General features: G+C 42.2%; 1 protein-coding gene across 7 annotated transcripts in view; it reads left to right on the top strand.

Annotated features, from left to right (window-relative positions):
* PSPH (phosphoserine phosphatase) overlaps positions 1–14,864 on the top strand; it is a 49,859-nt gene extending 34,995 nt beyond the window's left edge. For 6 of the 7 annotated variants that reach the window (XM_079945710.1, XM_079945711.1, XM_079945709.1 and 3 more), the window contains 5 exons: positions 9,239–9,397; positions 10,277–10,411; positions 10,873–11,018; positions 12,028–12,176; positions 14,304–14,864. In XM_079945710.1, coding sequence (XP_079801836.1) covers positions 9,258–9,397; positions 10,277–10,411; positions 10,873–11,018; positions 12,028–12,176; positions 14,304–14,411 — 678 coding nt within the window. In that variant the 5' untranslated portion in view covers positions 9,239–9,257 and the 3' untranslated portion in view covers positions 14,412–14,864. The remainder of the gene's footprint in view (positions 1–9,238; positions 9,398–10,276; positions 10,412–10,872; positions 11,019–12,027; positions 12,177–14,303) is intronic. The other variant, XM_079945715.1, reaches the window with a different exon arrangement.
* Positions 14,865–21,905: the final 7,041 nt, after the last annotated feature.

Below are 21,905 nucleotides of genomic sequence, written 5' to 3'. Positions count from 1 at the left end.
TTCTTTTTTTGTAGTATCTTTGTCTGGTTTTGGTATCAGGGTGATGGTGGCCTCATAGAATGAGTTTGGGAGTGTTCCTTCCTCTGCAATTTTTGGAAGAGTTTGAGAAGGATGGGTGTTATCTCTTCCCTAAATGTTTGATAGAATTCACCTGTGAAGCCATCTGGTCCTGCACTTTTGTTTGTTGAAAGATTTTTAATCACAGTTTAGTTGCATTACTTGTGATTGGTCTGTTCATATTTTCTATTTCTTCCTGGTTCAGTCTTGGAAGGTTATACCTTTCTAAGAATTCGTCCATTTCTTCCAGGTTGTCCATTTTAGTGGCATAGAGTTGCTTGTAGTAGTCTCTTAGGATGCTTTGTATTTCTGCAGTGTCTGTTGTAACTTCTCCTTTTTCATTTGTAATTTTATTGATTTGAGTCCTCTCCCTATTTTTCTTGATGAGTCTGGCTAATGATTTATCAATCTTGTTTATCTTCTCAAAGAACCAGCTTTTAGTTTTATTGATCTTTGCTATTGTTTTCTTTGTTTCTATTTCATTTATTTCTGCTCTGATCTTTATGATTTCTTTCCTTCTGCTCACTTTGCATTTTGTTTGTTCTTCTTTCTCTAGTTCCTTTAGGTGTAAGGTTAGATTGTTTATTTGAGATTTTTCTTGTTTCTTGAGGTAGGCTTGTATAGCTATAAACTTCCCTCTTAGAACTGCTTTTGCCACATCCCATATGTTTTGGATCATCGTTTTTTCATTGTCATTTGTCTCTAGGTATTTTTTGATTTCCTCTTTGATTTCTTCAGTGATCTCTTGGTTATTTAGTAACGTATTGTTTAGCCTCCATGTGTTTGTGTTTTTTACGTTTTTTTCCCTGTAATTCATTTCTAATCTCATAGTGTTGTGGTCAGAAAAGATGCTTGATATGATTTCAATTTTCTTAAATTTTCTGAGGCTTAATTTGTGACCCAAGATGTGATCTATCCTGGAGAATGTTCCATGTACACTTGAGAAGAAAGTGTAATCTGCTGTTTTTGGATGGAGTGTCCTATAAATATCAATGAAATCTATCTGGTCTATTGTGTCATTTAAAGCTTCTGTTTCCTTATTTATTTTCATTTTGGATGATCTGTCCATTGGTGTAAGTGAGGTGTTAAATTCCCCCACTATTATTGTGTTACTGTTGATTTCCTCTTTTATAGCTGTTAGCAGTTGCCTTATGGATTGAGGTGCTCCTATGTTGGGTGCATATGTATTTATAATTGTTAATATCTTCTTGGATTGATCCCTTGATCATTATGTAGTGTCCTTCGTTGTCTCTTGTAACATTCTTTATTTTAAAGTCTGTTTTATCTGATATGAGTATTGCTACTCCAGGTTTCTTTTGATTTCCATTTGCATGGAATATCTTTTTCCATCTCCTCAGTTTCAGTCTGTATGTGTCCCTAGGTCTGAAGTGGGTCTCTTGTATACCGCATATATATGGGTCTTGTTTTTGTATCCATTCAGCAAGCCTGTGTCTTTTGGTTGGAGCATTTAATCCATTCACGTCTAAGGTAATTATTGATATGTATGTTCCTATGACCATTTTCTTAATTGTTTTGTTTTTGTAGGTCCTTTTCTTCTTTTGTGTTTCCCACTTAGAGAAGTTCCTTTAGCATTTGTTGTAGAGCTGTTTTGGTGGTGCTGAATTCTCTTAGCTTTTGCTTGTCTGTAAAGCTTTTGATTTCTCCATCGAATCTGAATGAGATCCTTGCCGGGTAGAGTGATCTTGGTTGTAGTTTCTTCCCTTTCATCACTTTAAGTGTATCATGCCACTCCCTTCTGGCTTGTAGAGTTTCTGGGGAGAAATCAGCTGTTAACCTTATGGGAGTTCCCTTGTATGTTATTTGTTGTTTTTCCCTTGCTGCTTTCAATAATTTTCCTTTGTCTTTAATTTTTGCCAATTTGATTACTATGTGTCTTGGCGTGTTTCTCCTTCAGTTTATACTGTATGGAACTTGCTGCACTTCCTGGACTTGGGTGGCTATTTCCTTTCCCATGTTAGGGAAGTTTTTGACTATAATCTCTTCAAGTATTTTCTTGGGTCCTTTCTCTTCTCCTTCTGGGACCCCTATAATGTGAATGTTGTTGTGTTTAATGTTGTCCCAGAGGTCTCTTAGGCTGTCTTCCTTTCTTTTCATTCTTTTTTCTTTATTCTGTTCCACAGCAGTGAATTCCACCATTCTGTCTTCCAGGTCACTTATCCGTTCTTCTACCTCAGTTATTCTGCTATTGATTCCTTCTAGTGTAGTTTTCATTTTACTTATTGTTCATCTCTGTTTGTGTGTTCTTTAATTCTTCTAGGTCTTTGTTAAACATTTCTTGCATCTTCTCGATCTTTGCCTCCATTCTTTTTCCAAGGTCCTGGATCATCTTCACTATCATTATTCTGAATTCTTTTTCTGGAAGATTTTCTATCTCCACTTCATTTAGTTGTTTTTCTGGGGTTTTATCTTGATCCTTCATCTGGTACATAGCCCTCTGCCTTTTCATCTTGTCTCTCTGTGAATGTCGCCTCCTGTACATTCTTATAAGGTTCTTTAGCCTATTCCATTTGTCTCATTTTAGGTCCTCTAACATCATTTGTTTGTCTGTTGCTGGCTTTCTCTCCATTTACAAATGGCTCATTCTGCATGCTCAGTGGAACTGTGCTGCATTAAGCACTGCTTCTCTGCTGATAGACTTCTGTCTTCTAGGCTTTTATAGTGAGCCTGCTTAGCCATGTAATATTAGGTTAATTCCCTCTGGACCAGAGCCAGATGGGTGTTTCTGAGGCACAGAGAGTGGGATATGGAGCTCGTTGGGGTTCACTGGCTTGGTGGGAATTTGACGATTTATGAAACCTGTTTCTATCTGCTGGTCTTCCAAAGAATGGGCAGACTTTCTTCTTTCACTATTTCTCTAATAATTAGTGATGTTGAGAATCTTTTCACGTGCCTGTTGGCCATATGTATGTCTTCTTAGGGGACAGTCTGAATTCTTGCTGAAAGTCTTTGACATTTCCTGGGTCCATGTTACTTACTTTCTTCCTTCCTTCCTTCCTTCCTTCCTTCCTTCCTTCCTTCCTTCCTTCCTTCCTTCCTTCCTCCCTCCCTCCCTCCCTCCCTCCCTTTCTTTCTTTCTTTCACTGTGTTGGGTTTTCATTGATGCGCACGGGGTTTCTCTAGTTGCATAATTGCAGTGTGTGGGCTTCTCATTGTGGTGGCTTCTCTTGTTGTGGAGCATGGGTTCTAGGCACGTGGGCTCAGTAGTTGTGGCACACAGGCTTAGTTGCTTCCGTGGCATGTGGCATCTTCCCGGACCGGGGGTCAAACCCGTGTCCCCTGCATTGGCAGCCAGATTCTTAACCACTGCGCCACCAGGGGAGTCCCCACGTTACGTTCTTAACAATGTCTAACCTTATTTAATTCTGCTTAATTTATCCACCTCTTTTATATTGTCTCTGTGCATTTGAGACCCAAGTTTCAGTTCTTTGGCCATCATTTAGGAGCTGTATGACCTTGGGTAAAGCATTTAACTTCCTTATACCTCTATTAGTTAATCTGTGAAATGGATGTATTAATATTGTTCCTGCAGAAAGGCATGGGACTAGCCCCAGATAATGGCTTTGAGTTTCCTTCCAACTTCAGAATATATGATATTGATTCTGTTTCTCTGTTATAGTCATCATTGCTTGTTAACGATTTTAATTTTAGGGTAATAGCACACTAAATTGGAATTGTTTTATTGAGAATAGTAATCTACTCGATTCTCTGTTCTCAGGAACTGCTTAGATTCAACTCTAATTCATGAAACATTTAATTTTAGCACCCACTGTGCTGGAAACAGAAAAATAATTCAGTCAAGGTCCGTACCCTGAAGGAACTCACATTCTAGGAAGGGAATGGGAGTGATTAATTAATTCTCTGAGGGGGTTATGAAGGAGCTAGTACAGGGAAAATAATTTAATCTGAACCTTAAAGAATAAATAGGGATTTTCCCATTAGACATGAGTAATTAGGTGATTTCAGGCGGAGGGAACAGCATCTGCAAAGGTACAGAGAACTAAAAAATCATGACATGTTTAAGGAACAAGAAGTCCTCTGTATTCCTTGAGCATAAGGTGTGGGTGTGTGTATGTGAGTGTATGTGGGGGGAGAAGAGCAATGGGGAATAGATTGGTGAAATAGGATTCAAATCATGAAGGGCATAAATGAATAACAGAGACATTTTGTTAATTTATATGCTAATGATGAGGAATGGATGAGCAAGGGCATCAGGAGGTCTGATGTGATTAACCTGATTTGATTCTTCAGTCCTCAGCAGCCAAACCTGAACACAGGCAGGCATAGCAGTATAGTTAAAATTTAAGTGCAAATGACTATGTTAAAAAAGAAGTCTTTACCTTTAAAAAATACATACTGAAATATTTTTGTATGAAATGATGTGATTTGCTTTGAGATAAATCAGATTTATCTCAGAAGTGGAAGTGTGTGGGTATGAGATTGCGATTTGTAATAAACATATATTTGGTCCTGTCCCATTTCTGGCACAGAGCTCCTAAAACCCTTGGAATTTCCTGTGATGAGAGGGATAAAGATGTCTCTTATGTTAATGAGGTGACTTTTGGACCCACCTAAGGATGGGGGCTGTTTGCCATGAGAGCCAACCATGTGATTAGAGGGTTGGAACTTTTGGTCCCACTGCCCTGACCTCTAGGGAGGGAAGAGAGGCTGGAGGCTGAGCTTAGTCACCAATGACCAATGATTTAATCAATTATGCCCTTGTAATGAGTCCTCCATAAAAACCAAAAAGGACGGGGTTCGAAGAACTTCTAGGTTGGTGAACACATGGAACTTTGGGGAGAACAGCATGCCTGGAGAGGGCGTGGAAGCTCCATGCCCCTTTCCACATACCTTGCCCTGTACATTTCTTTCATCTGCTGTTCCTGAGTTATATCCTTTTAGAATAAATCTAGTAAAGTTCTGTGAGTCACTCTAACAAATTAATCAAACCCAAGGAGGGGGTTGTTGGAACCTCCAGTCTATAGCCGGTCAGTCAGAAGCACAGGTGATAATCTGGACTTGTGACTGACATCTGAAATTGTGTGTGTGTGTGTGTGTGTGTGTGTGCGCGTGTGTGTGTATGTGTGTTGGGGGTGGAGTGGGGTCAGTCTTGTGGGACTGAACCCTTAACCTGTGGAATCTGATGCTTTTCCTATGGGTAGATAGTGTCGGAATTGAGTTGAAATGTAGGATACCCTGCTGGTGTCTGAGAATTGCTTGGTAGTGTGGGAGCCCTATCCCCTCAATGTTGGAATTGGGGTGCAGAACCTTTTATAGTGGGGTGGATGAAGCAAGATTTGCTATGATTGTTGAAGCAGGATGATAAATACATGGAGTTCATGTATTTGTACTTTCTATTTTTGTATGCATTTGAAATTTGCCACAATAAAAAGTTAAAAAAATGGTTAGTTGTGGGTATGTAATTCAAAATGTTATCATTTATTCATTCATTCAACCTTCAGAATTAATTGAGCATCTACTCAAAAGAGGTTCAAAACAATAGGTGTTTTGGAAAATTTTGGATCTTAGTATAAAGAGCTTGTAATCCAAGAGTGGAGGTGTTATGCACATAACTCAATTTAAGGTAAGTTGGAATATTATGAATTCCATATCTTAAAAAAACAGATCTACATGAAGTACTGTGGAAGTTCTGGGGAGAGATTTTTTTGCAGCTCAGGGGAATCAGGGAAGACTTGATACTGAAGATGGCATTTGAGCTTTATTCATCCACTTAATTCAACAGATATTATTGAGTCCTACTGTATGCCGAATACTGTTCTCAATCTTAAGGATCCAGCAGTGAACAAAGCTGACAAAGATCCTACTCTTGTGAAATTTACATCCTAATGGGAACAGATAGACAACATGTAACAAACATAAGTTTTATCGTGTGTTAGAAGATGAGAGATGTTACAGAAAAAAGAAGTAGGGCATCGTGAGGGAGGTTAGTAATGTTGGGGGTAAGGTTGGGGGGGGGGTTACAATGGTAAACAGTGTGGTCAGGTTGACATTTGGGCAAACTCTTGCCAAGGGAATTGGCCAAGTGGATATTCGCGTGAAGAGCCTTCCCTCCGAGGGCACAGCTGGAGCAAAGGCCCTAAGTGGGGAGTCTGCCTGGTGTATTTGCAGAGCAGCAAGAGGACCAGCGAGGCTGGAGCAGAGTGAAGGAGGGGGAGACGAGTTGAAAATGAGGTCAGAGAAGTAACGGGGAGGGCATGGTGGTGGTGGTACCAGAGTTGGGGGGCAGACCTTCTAGGTAATCATAAGAACTTTGGTTTTTACTTTTAGTAAAATGAGGAGCCAGTGAAGGATTTTGAGCCAGAAGTGTAGCATGATTTGCTTATAGCTTACAGTGATTCTCTGGCTGTTATGTCGAGAGCAAATACTGGGGTGGGGACCTTTTAGGAGGCTTTTGGTATAATCTTGCCAAGAAACATTGGTGACTCAAGCTAGAACGATAGCAGTGGATGTGATGAGAAGTGGTCATATTTTAGTTAGAGCTTAAAGGCAGAACCAACAGCATTACCTGAAAGATTGGATGTGGGATTTGAGAGAAAGAGAAATGTCAAGGGTGACTAAAGAATGGAGTTGCCCTCAAGGGAGAGAAGGAAGGCTGCAAGAATGACAGTTTTCTGGGGGGAGGGAAGAGCGGCAGTTCAGTTTTGGACATGTTAAGTTTGGGATGTTTACCAAACATCTGAGTGGAAGTCAGGTAGGTAGTTGGAGTTTAGAGTTTGGGAGAGAAAACTGAGCTGCAGGTGTACATTTGGGAGTTACTGTCATAGAGACAGCATTTAAAGCCATGAGCCTGGATGAATTAATTCATCTAGGGAGTGAGTATAGGTAGAGAAGACCAGGGACGGACCATGGGCCATTTCAACATTAAGAGAACGGAAGAGAACCAACCAGCAAAGGAGCTTTTAGCCTCAAAGAGCCGATGATCTGTGAACCTGGGAAGTCAGTCCTCTAAGTTGAGGGGTGAGCTTGAACAAGAGCGTGATGCTGGGGGAAAAACAGATTGTCGATAACCAGGAGCAGATGTGTTTAGTATTCATGTTTTTTAAGAATAGTTTTCTGTTGAATGGAGGCTTATTCACATTTAGGTTGATAATGTTAGTGCAGAGTTTAAGATTCCATTATCTAACTGGATTCATTAATTTACCCTCCCTTGCCTATTTTTATTGGGTCTCTAATGAAACTCACATTTCCTGTTTGGAGTACTCTCTTGTAAGGGGTCAAACAAGGATCAACAATTTTTTTTGGTAAAGGGCCAGATAGTAAATATCTCAGGCTTTGCAGGCTGTACAGTCTCTGATGCAGCTACTCAACTTGTCTGTTGTAGTGGGGAAGCTGCTACAGGCACATAAACGATGAACATGGCTGTGTTCCAATAACGCTTGATTTCGGACACTGAATTTTGAATTTTATGTAATTTTCATGTTTCACAAAATATTATTCTTCTATTTTTTCCCGCTACTTAAAAGGTAAAAAAATCATTCTTTGTAGGCTGTACAAAGATAAGTGGCAGGCTGGATTTGGCCTACTGGCTGTAGTTTGCTGACCTCTGGCTTAAAAGATTTTTTTTTTTCCAGGTCCACTTTGAACCAGATCATTCTGCCAAATGCATTTTTTTTTTTTGGATTTATTTATTTATTTGTGGCTGTGTTGGGTCTTCGTTGCTGTGTGTGGGCTTTCTCTAGTTGTGGTGAGCAGGGGCTACTCTTTGTTGCAGTGCGTGGGCTTCTCATTGTCGTGGCTTCTCTTGTTGCAGAGCATGGGCTCTAGGAGTGCGGGCTTCAGTAGTTGTGGCACATGGGCTCAGTAGTTGTGGCTTGCGGGCTCTAGAGCTCAGGCTCAGTAGTTGTGGCACATGGGCTTAGTTGCTCTGCGGCATGTGGGATCTTCCCAGGCCAGGGCTCGAACCCATGTCCCTTGCATTGACAGGCAGATTCTTAACCACTGCGCCACCAGGGAAGCCCCAAATGCACTGGTTTGAAATCAGTTACAAAGTGGGTTAGCCAGACTCTTTTGAGTCTATTTTCAGCCACTGTTTATGCTGATTTGCATTGTCCGTGTGGCGTTGTACATGACATATTAGTCTCTTTGATGGGTGAGTGGTCTGGGTGACCTCTAGGATCTAGTTCACGTCCATGATTCTAGTCCAGTGATTTTCTTAAAAAAAAAAAAGAGAAAGAAAGAAATACTCAAAATTCTTTTGAAACTATCCTCCATAGCTTCTGCAGCACTGTGGTCTCCCAGAGTTTCTTCCCTTGACCTTTCCCTCTCATTTTCCTTCTCAGGCTCCTGACTTGAATGTCCCGTTCCTGCGCTCTGTCCTCAGGCCTCTTCTTTCTCCCTTTTTCCACTCTCCGTGGTGACTTCCATCAGGCTGTGACTTCAGTTACCACCTCTGCACCAGAGACTAACACGTGTGTATGTAGCTCTGACTTCTGAGGTAGAAAGCAAGGTTTCCCATTAGCTAGAAGTTAAAATCCAAACTCCTGAGCCCAGCCCACACTAACTCTCCATGCACTGCCTGGCAACTGGACTGGCTGTTGGGCAGCTTCCAGCACGTCATCCATCCTTCTGCTGCATCGTCTTTGCCCTTGCTCTTCCCTCTGCCAACATTACCCTCTCTCCTTGCTGCCGTCTCCCTCCCTGCTAATTCCCAGCACACCCCAAATTGATACCCTGCCCTTTGAGAACCCACTCAGAGGGCCACTTACTCTGCAAGATTCAGCTTAATGCCTGTACTTCTTGGAAGCCCTGTTTCATAGACAAGGTTCAACGTTTCCTCTGTGTGCTCACGGTATCTTAAGCACATTTCCATTGTAGCCCTTGCCTTTATTGCTCTGTTAGGTCAAAAGTCCTTGAATATTGGTTGAACATCAAATATATTTATAAGTTGGTACATTCACTAGACAATGCTTGGGAGCAGAGTTTGGGTCCCGCTAATCTTTGTAACCCCAGAGCCTGACATTTAGAAGATACTTAATTTGTGTTTAAAAAAAAAAAAAAAAAAGAATGATTCCATGAGGACATGCTTATATGGGCTACACTGACTTTGATACAAATTAAAATATATTGACAGTCGTAGGCAAAATTAGACCTTTTTATGACTATATTTTATGTCTTTAACTATATTTATCTTTTTCTGTTGTAGAAGGAAAATTCTTCCCAGGATGGTCTCCCATTCAGAGTTGAGGAAACTTTTCTGTTCAGCTGATGCAGTGTGCTTTGATGTTGACAGCACAGTCATCAGAGAAGAAGGAATTGATGAGCTGGCCAAATTCTGTGGAGTTGAGGATGCTGTGTCAGAAATGTAGGAACAGTATTTATTCACCTTACGAAATGATAAAGAATTGCAAAGGAAGAGTGACTTTTGGATGACATGCAGGACCAGAGCCCAGAGCCTGATCTTAGTCCCTGCCTATGAAACATGGGCACTAGGCTTTTTGCTCCATCACTGAGAGCTGAATTTGGTAGTGTACATCATCCAACCATCCCTTTATACAAATATTTATGGCAAAAAAATATATGGTTGCCTCTGACAAACAAATATGGATGACATACTCTTAGCTTGGTCAGGGGACTGATGACGATAAGTAACCAAAGAAGATGACCTGGGGGATCTCCAGGGGTCCAGTGCTGTGTGGCCTTAGTGGTTTGTTAGAAAGCTAGTTACAGTTCAGAGTTTCTCCATGGATGCCTGGGTGAGAGTCCCTCCCTCCCTCCTGCCCTCCCTGTGTCACCTGCAGTCACTAGCTCATGGACCATTTCACGTTCAGCTTCCTTTGATGCAAGAGTACAGGGCCTTTGGTTTCTTTCTTGGTTTACAAACACTCACAGCTTCCAAGGCAGGTACCTGTGGATAGTATATGTGGTTTTCTTAGCTCACTGGATGGTGTATTTGTGGATCCAAAGGATAAAGGATTCTCTTTACTGATGTCTTTTGTGCCTTGGTCTAATTTGCTCTGCAAAATAGACTTAGGCTATTTTGGCTTCAAAATATTAATGTGATTCTCAAGCAAACCTTCAGTGGTTTATCCCAGGCCTCACTCACTCCCATGGCCATGCACCACGTCTGTTGTATGGTGGGGCACCTTCCTCATGCGTGGACCTTGTGAGGAGTGGGGGAGGGTAGGCGTGTAAACTTCGAAGACAGCACTTAGCTGGCCTGATTTTTGGGTCTTCCTCCTAGGACACGGCGAGCCATGGGTGGGGCAGTGCCTTTCAAGGCTGCCCTCACAGAGCGCTTAGCTCTGATCCAGCCCTCTAGGGAACAGGTGCAAAGGCTTATAGCAGAGCACCCACCACACCTGACCCCCGGCATAAGGTAAGGGGCTCCCCAGTCTGGGTACACTGTCTCCCTATCAGCACCTGCATTTGGGGGCATGTCCTCCTGAGGGTATCTCACCATTACTTTAGAGCTCCCTTCTTTGTGGTTCCTTCGGTGCTTGTATATGGTCTTGTCTGCTAGTTGTTCCTGCCCACGTCTGCCCTCCCTCTCTCCCCACGGAGAGCCTAAGCCTCCTCTTCTTCTTGTGTTTCTGGGTCCATGGGCAGAATAGAGTTGTGGAATGGTTTCCTAAAGCAGTTAAGCCCCACCCACTAATTTCTAAGTGCTTTTAGAAAAACATATATAAAACATTAATTCATTAGGCGGTATACCTTGTCTGATGTACCTTGGGCAAATGCATTTGGAGAAAAAATATATTTGAGTTTCCTTTTCATGTTTTCTCTTTTATATTAATCAGCATTTGGTATTTTATATGTTTTTTGTTTTTATTCTTTCAGGGAGCTAGTAAGTCGCCTACAAGAGCGAAATGTTCAGGTTTTTCTAATATCTGGAGGCTTTAGGAGCATTGTGGAGCATGTTGCTTCAAAGCTCAACATCCCATCAACCAATGTATTTGCCAACAGGCTGAAATTCTACTTTAATGGTAAGTCTTTAATAGTAACATTTTCTCCTTCTTATCAGTTTTAGTATTCAACATCCTAGGTAATGTCTGTTGGAATGCAACTCAAGCAAGGTGGAATCAGAGTTAAATGTTGAGGTAAAGGATTCTCTTTACTGATGTCTTTTGCACCTTGGTATCGTTTGCCCTGCAAAATAGACTTAGGTCATCATCTCTCCTACCTTCAGTATCGATATAATCATCTATCTGTATATAAATGTCTGTACTGAGTAAAATGTTAGTTCTTATGTAACCCTCGTGACTTATTTTGTTATGCATCATATTTCAGTTCTATGAAAGCTCTCATGTATCTGAATCAATTTAGACTCAGGAAGGAGAGTTAATTTGTGAGCAAGTCGCTGCACTTTAGCTGCCTTTGGAGGCACCTCCTGGCCCCTCTCTGGACCATCACAGAACCACAGCTGTAGTTTTCTGTCATCTCAAGATGTCTCCAGTTATGTCAAGGGGTGGCTGACATTCTTAACACCAAATAATATTAATTAAAAATAAATTACATGTGTTAATAGAACACTTTTTAAGGGTCTATAGATAGAAATCATTAAAAAAAAGAAGTAGAGAATAAGTGTGGTAATTACTGTAAGAATAGAAATAATCCATCAAATATAAATAGGAATCTCCTCTTAGATGAAATTGTATATCAACATGTTTTAAATTAATATATTACTATTTCATGGTGTTCTGCCACCTCAACAAGTTTTGACAATTATGACACTGGAAGCTTAGAGGATAAAGTTAATTTACCCCAAGATGTTTATCATCTAAAGGAGTAACCTTGACAAGAGGTGTTTGTAATTTAAAAGCAAAACTTGTTCATTCTGAGGAATAAGTGTGAAAGTCCAGGCTATGTCACTTTACTGAAGGCTGTTTTTAGCTTTGTGAGTGATAGGAAGGTGAGGCTATCATCTGTGCAAAAGGCTGGCCCTACTGATACAATCCTGTGGGTCTTTAACACTGTTTTAATGGCTCTTTTAAGGTGAATATGCAGGTTTTGATGAGATGCAGCCAACAGCCGAATCTGGTGGGAAAGGAAAAGTTATTAAACTTTTAAAGGAAAAATTTCATTTTAAGAAAGTAGTCATGATTGGAGATGGAGCCACAGACATGGAAGCCTGTCCTCCTGCTGTATGTATTAAGTGTACTAATTGTTTTGCGTTTGTATTTTTACTGTTGACAGCTGACTTAGAACTCAGTACAATTTGTGAGAGTTAAACAAAAACCTGTATCAGCCTGAAATAAAAAACCAAGATAAATAAAACAAATTCAATCTCAATATATTAATTGACTTTTTGCAAACCCAAGGAGGGTTGCAAATAAGGAACTTAAAAACCTTTTAAAACTTTCAAAGACCCCTGTCCCTGCAGGATGGCTGCCACCTCTTAGCCCGAGTATGTGCTCAACAAGGTTTGGCTTCATTTCCACAAATAATGCAGCTCTTATTACTATAACCTAAATTGTAATGTTTTATATTTGATAAACTATTTCCTCATACGTTATCTCATTTAATCCTCATAACAGCCCTGTGAGGTAAGAGTATTATCTTCTCCTTTTTACTGATCAGAGAACTGAGGCTCAGGGAGGTTTGAGACCACACCCATATTAAGGCATTTTATTCCTCTGAATTAACATTGTTTTCTGAGACTAGCAGGAAACAAATGCTATATAGCCCATATCTTAAGTTAAGCCAATATCTTAATTTATCACATGTCCCTTTCATGTAGGACTTTGACTATATTGTCTTGTTCTAACTTAAGAAAAACTGAACCAAAAATATAGTGGTGAACGTTTTACTACCTAGTTTCCTGAGATCTAAAAATAGCATCTTTCTCTGTCAATGATTAAGCATTCGTGGTTAAAGAATTTTTTGGGATCCTTCTAACACTACTTGAGTCAGTTCGAGATAACACGTTCTTAGATGATTTATAGCCGATGTTGGGGTCGACTAAGTAGTGAACGCCGGGCTAGTTGAATAGCAAGGCATAAAATGCAGGGTTCTCTCAGGGGGCCCCTGATCCCGGTGTCCAGAAAGAGCAAAATTACAAATTCCAGATGACCTACCAGTCAGAAAATGATATAGCCTGACTGAACCAAGAGAAAGTGGTGTGCATGCAGGTGTGTAGCCCTGGAAGATGGTCAGAGGAATCTGTGCCCTAAAGGACGGTTAGCAGCCTCCATGTGGAGGCCTGGCAGGACTTGGCGGGGTGTGTGTGTGTGTGGAATTTCTAGAGGGAGGGGAAGCAGCAGAGCACAGTAAGGATGTACTAGCATGGTCCTAGGCACAAGTGAGCTTTCTCTTCAGCAAGAGAAGAAGACCCCACATACCAGGCACTCTGGTGTTACCTTTGGGTCCTGGGAAGCCCTGGAAGGCTTCTGGACCGAGAAGGAACAAGTCAGTGTGTTAGGACAGCTGAGCTGGTGCTGGCATGCAGAAAGGGCTGCAGCAGAGGCAGGGAGCTCAGTTAGGAGGAGGCTAAATTTAACTAGAAGGGAAGTATCTAGTTATTCCCTGCCCCCCCGCCCGCCCTTGTATGGTATGAAAATAAAAATGAAGACAAAGGTCAAGTAAGAATTTTGTACTTCTAAATTAGTGTATATTGTGTCTGTAGCCTGGCAGAAAAAGAGAAAATACCATTTAAAAAGATCATTGACTAAAAGAAGGTATCACTGAGCAGAAATTAATGAAACAATGTAACTTTAAATAATTCTACCAGTGAAAAGTGGAATGCTGCTAACACACTCTGGGGTTGTCATCTCCTTCAGCCCAGAATAACATGCCCTCCTGGGAGGGAGGTCCCTCAGTTTCACCCAGGATGCCAGCCGGGAGATACCTGCTCTGGTCCTGATTCCAGGCCTCGGGCATTTCCACGGCACCACAGGCTTCTCTTTGATCTTCTTTCTCTGAAATTGTCTGACCTGGACGTGATTGCCACCTAGTTTAGAACTCAGATGTTTACCACCTGGTGTGGTTTTAGTTTTGTAAGCAATTGTCTTGGTTTTAAGAGGGCTTCAGTTCTCCTGAAGCCCACAATGTCCAGCTGAATGCATCTGCAGCAGTGGTGGTCAGACTCATTCATTCTCAGGGCAGGAGGAGGGGAGGCTCCCGGGGAGCTGGGGAGGGAGGTGCCCCAGGTGAGGCTGGGCTCACCTCTCTTTGCACAGAGTTTATTCTTTTAAACAACACTTACTGCCCTAGGCTGCTGCTGTATCTTTGTCTCTCTCTTTTAAACTATTTCTCTTTTGTTCTCTTCTTAGGATGTTTTCATTGGATTTGGAGGAAATGTGATCAGGCAACAAGTAAAGGACAACTCGGAATGGTACATCACTGATTTTGTAGAGCTTTTGGGAGAACTGGAAGAATAAGATCAGTTTTTATACAGTTCATAACAACTTCAGGTTAATTTTTAAAAGTTATACAGTTTGATACTGTTTGCTTCCAATTGAATATTAGGACTTAATATATAAATTTAGTACTGATTATCTGTACTTCCAAGTAAACTATAGTTAGGGCTCATAGAACATTGTGGTTCTTTTTTTTTTTTTTTTTAACTGTAGTTCCGGTATTATTATGACCATTTAATTACCTGGAGAGTTTTATAATTTGAATTCTTTATGTATTTTCCTAGCTATATTTTATTTGAAGGCTTTTGAAGGTGGATAGTAAATTAAACACCTTCATTATTGGAAATATGGATTAGGCAGCTTTAAGTGAAATTGGTTTTCCCTTTATATATAAATAAAAGTTTATCCACATATCAGAACAGATTTGTAGAATTTTTTTTTTTTTTTTCTTTTGAGCCACACCACACAGCTTGTGGGATCTTAGTTCCCCGACCAGGGATTGAACTCAGGTACTCAGCAGTGAAAGCACTGAGTCCTAACCCACTGGACTGCCAGAAAATTCCCGATTTGTAGAATTTTTAATTCTGCCTATCATGTATTTCAGTATCCAGTAATTCAAGTATTTAAGTGTTTGAGTGGAAACGACCTCCGGGCAAGGAACCAAGGAGTCGAGACCCTCCTGAGCACAGGGCAGAGTGCTTGTCACAGTGAATCCACCACTCAGCCCCCGCCACTGAGGGAAACGCTGGGCCAGAGGGATGGAAGTGCTTTTACTACCTCTTGGTATTTGTCATATAGGGAACGTTGCAAAGATTTTTTTAGAAAGATAACCATGGCGCCTTAAACAAAAGTACGGACCTTAAAAAATGGATATTTGATAATCACATGAACTAGGAGAACTGAAAACAAGTTTTACTCATCCCAAATGAAGATCAGTGTTTGCCCTTAAATGGATTAAGAAATAACTCCTCAGAACATATATGAACCATTTCTTTCTTACAGAGGTCTTGGGAGGACCTGAAAGCCCAGGTTCATGTTTATTCTGAGTAGCGCCTTGAAAGGGACATTTCAGAACATGCTTTGAAAGTAGGAGATTATATTCTCTCCCTGGTGGGAAAGCAGGGCGGAAGACAGAGACACAGGTTTAGGAAGAGGCAGGCCATGAGTGGATACTATTGGATAATTAAGTAGAAAAGGCCGGAAGGGTTTAACATTGGGAGTTATTTGAAAAATTTATAATTTAACCAAATAATCAAATTTGGCCAAATTGTCAGATAATTATTTAGCCAAATAATCAAATCAGATGAATCAAGCTTCCTTCCAGACCAGTTTCTGTAGGAGAGCCGTGAAATGAGTTTGGCAACCTTTAACCGAGGCCCCAGACAGCAAGGCAGTTGTTTCATAATTGTGAGTGCTCGCTGGCAGCTCTCTTCGAAGCTGTTTGCGGTGTTGGCACTCTCAGAGGTGCAAGGGGGCAGGGGCAGGGCCAGGCCTGCCAGGCCTGTGAAGGGTGCTTCAGCCTCTGCTACCACCCTGTGCATAAGCTGGAGCAAGCCGGGTGGGCAGGTTAACTTCTCTGAGCTTGTTTCCTGTCTGTTAAAAATAGGGCAGTGATATCTGACCTCAGGGCTATGAGAATCACATGAGGAACGTGTGAAAACATCTTGGAAGATGTGAAAATAGGCAGTGTGACTTGTGGTCAGATCACTCCCCAAGTTTTCTGAACCTGATCATAAAGATTCTGAGGGTCATAGAGGCAAAAGCCACCATGCTGTGCCGTCCGTTCTAACTGCCAGGCCTTCAGAGCCTGCCCTCCACTGGGCAGCAGCCTGAACAGGGCGGGTGCGTGCTGAATTTGGCTCAGAGGAGTCTGATCTGCTGAGGAATCATGATACCCACAGAGAACCTTTTATACCGATTATACAGCCCCTCCTCTGGCCCCCAGGCTGCCCAGCTTCACAAGCTGCACAGAAGCAGCAGGCACAGTCCGTTCTTTGTTGTGTCAGAGGGCGAGTTTGAAATGTCCCAAGAACTGTGCTAACCTCTTGCATGCTTTTCTAATTCTGGGCTCACTGGAAACAGCGACCGAAAGGCTCTCCCAGGAGTTATGTATATGGTGACACCAGGACAGGATTCAGAAACCAGTGGCAGTGTTATGTGGCTTCCTACCCTTGTGACACCCACCATTTTTCATTCTGATTATGAGCATTGGGTTATGTAAAAAGAAAAAAATTGAGAATTGGGTTCTCGCTCTCTCTTCCAGTGGAGACAAGTGTTTCTTCATGACATCTAGGGAGGCCCACCTGGCTGCCATTCCCCAGAGCAGGGGACAGCATTCTAGACCTGGGGCAGGAGTGTAGCAAGAGATTCCAGAGATTGAAGTAGTCGGCCTCAGTAAGTGATGGCACGGCATGGTGGCTTTTGCCTCTATGACCCTCAGAATCTTTATGATCAGGTTCAGAAAACTTGGGGAGTGATCTGACCATAAGTCACACTGCTTATTTTCACATTTTCCAAGGTGTTTTCACATGGTCCTCATGTGATTCTCATAGCCCTGAGGTCAGATATCACTGCCCTATTTTTAACAGACAGGAAGCAAGCTCAGAGAAGTTAATGACTGCTACAAGGTCACATTCAGAGCTGGAACCCAGGCCAGTGATTTCCACAGCATTCCTGATCTTATGCATTACTAGAGTGTTAACAATTTACTGGGGCTGAGAGAATCCACCCTGAACTGTGATCACAAGTGTTAACATATATTAATACAGTAGATAAAATTTTACTTCCTGCGATGGAAGACCTGTTTTGCAAAAAATACAAGTGGTTTCATTTTTTTAAAAATTTATTTATCTATTTATTTTCGGCTGCATTGGGTCTTGGTTGCTGTGCACGGGCTTTCTCTAGTTGCGGTGAGTAGGGGCTACTCTTTGTTGCGGTGCATGGGCTTCTCATTGTGGTGGCTTTTCTTGTTGCGGAGCACAGGCTCTAGGCATGCAGGCTTCAGTAGTTGTGGCACGTGGGCTCAGTAGTTGTGGCTCACGGACTCTAGAGCACAGGCTCAGTAGTTGTGGCGCACAGGCTTAGTTGCTCCATGGCATGTGGGATCTTCCCTGACGAAGGCTCGAACCTGTGTTCCCTGCACTGGCAGGCAGATTCTCAACCACTGCGCCACCAGGGAAGCCCCAGTGGTTTCATTTTTAACGGTTAACTGAACTCTGGAAAAAGTACTAGTTTTAGTACTAGTTAACAGAGGGCTCTTCAGTACTTTGCTTATCACAGTTTCCAACTCTGAGCATATTTCTGTATATGTTTATTGTCTTCCTTTTAAATTGTTTTTATGGAGCTTATCTAGGCAGAGTGTATTTCTAAGGATTTCTAGAATATGAAAATAGTAGGAATAAAGGCACGGCAGTATCTGCTTTCTGAGAGTCCCATGTATCTTCCAATTAGAACTGACAGTCTCTATAAAGATTTTTTTTTTTTCTTTTTTGCCAAACAGCATCTGGGATCTTAGTTTCCCCGACCAGGTATCGAACCCGCGCCCCCTGCAGTGGAAGCTTGGAGTCTTAACCACTGGACCACCAGGGAATTCCCAGAACTGACAGTCTCTATACTTTCCTTTTCCCTTCCTTCCCTTTCTCCCTCTCTTCCTTCTGTCGACTCATCAAGCATATTACTGAACATCTACCATGTCTCAGCCAGAAACTGAGAGTATAAATTTAATAAGAAATTTAAAAGTTTAATGTAGAACTGAAGAAAAGGATATTTCACAGGCAGCTGTGAGAATAAGGGAAAAGAAGCAGATTCTGTCAAGTGCTAGTTGGGAGGAGAGCAAAGTGTGGTTCCAAGAGGGCTTTTAAAAAGTAGTAGGGATCGGTTTCTCTAGTGGTGCAGTGGTTGAGAATCCACCTGCCAATGCAGGGGACATGGGTTCCAGCCCTGGTCCTGGAAGATCCCACATGTCGTGGAGCATCTAAGCCCGTGCGCCACAACTAGTGAGCCTGCGCTCTAGAACCCGTGAGCCACAACTACTGAAGCCTGTGCACCTAGAGCCTGTGCTCCACAACAAGAGAAGCCACCGCAATGAGAAGCCTGCTTACCACAACTAGAGAAAGCCCGTGCACAGCAACGAAGACCCAACACAGCCAAATATAAAATAAATAAATTTTTTAAAAAAGTAGTAGGGATGATATCACATGAACTATAATTAAAAATTAGTTGGCTTATATAAGTAATAATCACCAGACTTATACCCAATGAATGGAAAGTGAGTTTGGAAGTTTTGAATATTGCCAGGGAAAATTAATAGTTGGACAAATTAATATAATTTGTTCTATTCTGGGGGTTTAATAAAAGAATTTGACAAATTGGGCAGGAATTGCTAAAATAAAGTGTTAATTTGATAAATTAGCTTATTAATAGAATGTTCCTGTCAAAAGTCACCAAGTGACCACTGTGTTGCTAAATTAATGATCCGTTGTCAGCCTTCATCCAACCCAGCCTCGCAGTAGCATTCGACACAAGTGATCTCATCCTTGATGGACTTTCTTCACTTGGCTTTCATAATATCCCACTTCCTTGAGTTTCTTCCTGTTTCCCTGGTGGTGTCTCACTCTCCCTTCCTGGTTCATCCTCACCTTGGTCTCCTCTTCTCTGTCTACATTCACTTCCCACTGACTTTATTTTTATTTTTTAAAAATTTGTTTGTTTTTATTTTTGGCTGCGTTGGGTCTTTGTTGCTGCACGCGGGCTTTTCTCTAGTTGCAGCGAGCGGGGGCTACTCTTCGTTGCGGTGCGTGGGCTTCCCATTGCAGTGGCTTCTCTTGTTGCAGAGCACGGGCTCTAGGCCTGTGGGCTTCAGTGGTTGTGGCTCGCAGGCTCTAGAGCGCAGGTTCAGTAGTTGTGGCACACGGGCTTAGTTGCTCCGCGGCATGTGGGATCCTCCCGGACCAGAGCACGAACCTGTGTCTCCTGCATTGGCAGGTGGACTCCCAACCACTGCGCCACTAGGGAGGCCCAGCTCCTTCAATTTTAAATCTCAGCTTTTCAGCAAGGCCAACTCTAATCAAATGTATATAATATTACGTACTGCCCCTCCCAACCCCCCCTCAGATTCCTGATCTCCATTACCCATTCTACCTTCTTCCACTACAGCAATTATCAACTTCTACCATACCATGTAAGTTACAGGGTTTTTTATTTTAATTGCCAGTCTCCTCTCACTGGACTGTAAGCTTCTCAAGGGCAGGAGTCATGTTTTGTTCATATTATTCCAAGTGCCTGGTGCTTGGCACATAACAGAAGCTCAACGTTTGTTGAGTTGAATGAAGACTAAAGCCCAGTGTGGGGCTTTTTTGCTGCCTTGTGAAACCCAGTGACTTAATTAGGACAGAAATTCCTCAGGACTCTAGAGGAGGGTGTATTCTGAAAGAACAATTTTATTTTTTCACTATATGAGCTGATTTTATATTTTATTTTTTAAAATTTATTTATTTTATGTATTTATTTTTGGCTGCATTGGGTCTTTGTTGCTGCGTGCAGGCTTTCTCTAGTTGTGGCGAGTGGGGGCTACTCTTCGTTGCAGTGCACGGGCTTCTCATTGCGGTGGCTTCTGTTGCAGAGCACAGGCTCTAGGCACGCAGGCTTCAGTAGTTGTGGCGCATGGGCTCAATAGTTGTGGTTCGCGGACTCTAGAGCGCAGCCTCAGTAGTTGTGGCGCACCGACTTAGCTGCTCCGAGGCATGTGGGATCCTCCCAGACCAGGGATCGAACCCGTGTCCCCCTCATTGCCAGGCAGATTCTCACCCGCTGCGCCACCAGGGGAGTCCCGAACTCTGTTTTAGAGTTCTATGCTTTTCTTTTTTTAAAAAAATATTTATTTATTTATTTTTATTATTTTTGGCTGCGTCGGGTCTTAGTTGTGGCACGCGGGCTCTCTAGTTGAGGCACGTGACCTTAGTTGCCCTGCAGCATGTGGGATCTTAGTTCCCTGACCAGGGATCGAACCCCCGTCCCCTGCATCGGAAGGTGGATTCTCTACCACTGGACCACCAGGGAAGTCCCCTCTATGCTTTTCTGAACAGAAAGCAAGACAGAAAGAGAGGAGTGAACTATTTCTAAAAGAAAATATCATCCTTTCATATTCTGTTTGGCACCTGGACGCTCTGGTCCTCACCAGATATTGAATGGCCCATGGACAGGGAGTCAGGTGGATGAGGCAGTTTGGGGAAGCTCTTGAGCCCAGTGTGACGGTTAATTTTATGTGTCAACTTGACTGGCCTAAGGGATGCTCAGATGGTAAAACCTTATTTCTGGGTGTGTCTGTGAGGGTTTTCCTGGAAGAGATTAGCATGTGATTCAATAGACTGGGTAAAGCGCATTACCCTCCCCAATGTGGGTGGACATCACCCCATCCGTCAGGGACATGAATGGAACAAAAAGGTGAAGGAAGGGCAAATTCACTCTTTTTGAGGTAGGATGCCCACCTTTTGCTCTGATACTGGAGCTTCTGGTTCTTGGGCCTTTGACCTCGGGCTGGGAGTTACACCATCAGTTCCCCCTGATTCTCAGGCCTTTGGACTTGGACAGAATCTTACCATTGGGTTTCTTGGTTCTCCAGCTGGCAGACAACAGACTATGGGACTTCTTGGCTTCCAGAATGGCATGAGCCAATTCCTATAATAAATCTCCTCTTAAATATATCTTTAAAAAAAATTTATTGAAGTGTAGTTGATTTACAATGTTGTAATTTCTTCTGTACAGCAGAGTGACTCAGTTATACATATATATATATATTTTCATATTCTTTTCATTATGTTTTGTCACAGGATGTTGAATATAGTTCCCTGTGCTACACAATAGGTCCTGGTTGTTTATCCATCCTATATATAATAGTTTGCCTCTGCTAATCCCAAACTCCCAGTCCTTCCTTCCTCACCCCCCCAAATATATCTATATCTAGATATCCTATTGGTTCTGTTTCTCTGGACCCGAATACACCAGTGTATGATAGAAGATTCCTGACCTCTGCAGGGCTTGTTTCATTTACAAGTCCACGCAATTTTGTAAGTGAAAATTCCCTGTCCCTAGCAATTTTTTTTCAGTTCTGAATAGCTAGATTACCTTTACTAGTAATAGTAATTCTACCATTTTTCTTTAAGTAGTTTAGAAAGCAGTTTCATATAGTTTTCATTCACATGCTGCAGACATGCTCAGAGCATCTAATCAGTAGAGTAGCTGGTGCTAAACTGCAGGTTTTCTGTGCCAGAGCTTGCTATACCCTCTCTCTCCCACTGCTTCCTGTGCCACCATGAAGAGCCAGTTACAGAAATTCAGAGCTGAAGGGACCTTAAAGGCTATTGGATTCAACCTCCCCATTTTATAGGTTAAGGAACTCAACACCCAGGAGGGTAAGTACCCCCTCAAGGAGCACAGCCTGTTCTTCCACTGGCAGCCCCAGCCCCCAAACATCAGGCCATGATGCGCTGGTACCCAAACACCCATTCCTCATAACAC

The sequence above is a fragment of the Stenella coeruleoalba genome (genome assembly GCF_951394435.1).
Source record: "Stenella coeruleoalba genome assembly, chromosome: 15".
NCBI classification, from domain to species: Eukaryota; Metazoa; Chordata; class Mammalia; order Artiodactyla; family Delphinidae; genus Stenella; species Stenella coeruleoalba.
This window is presented reverse-complemented; position numbering and strand designations above follow the sequence as displayed.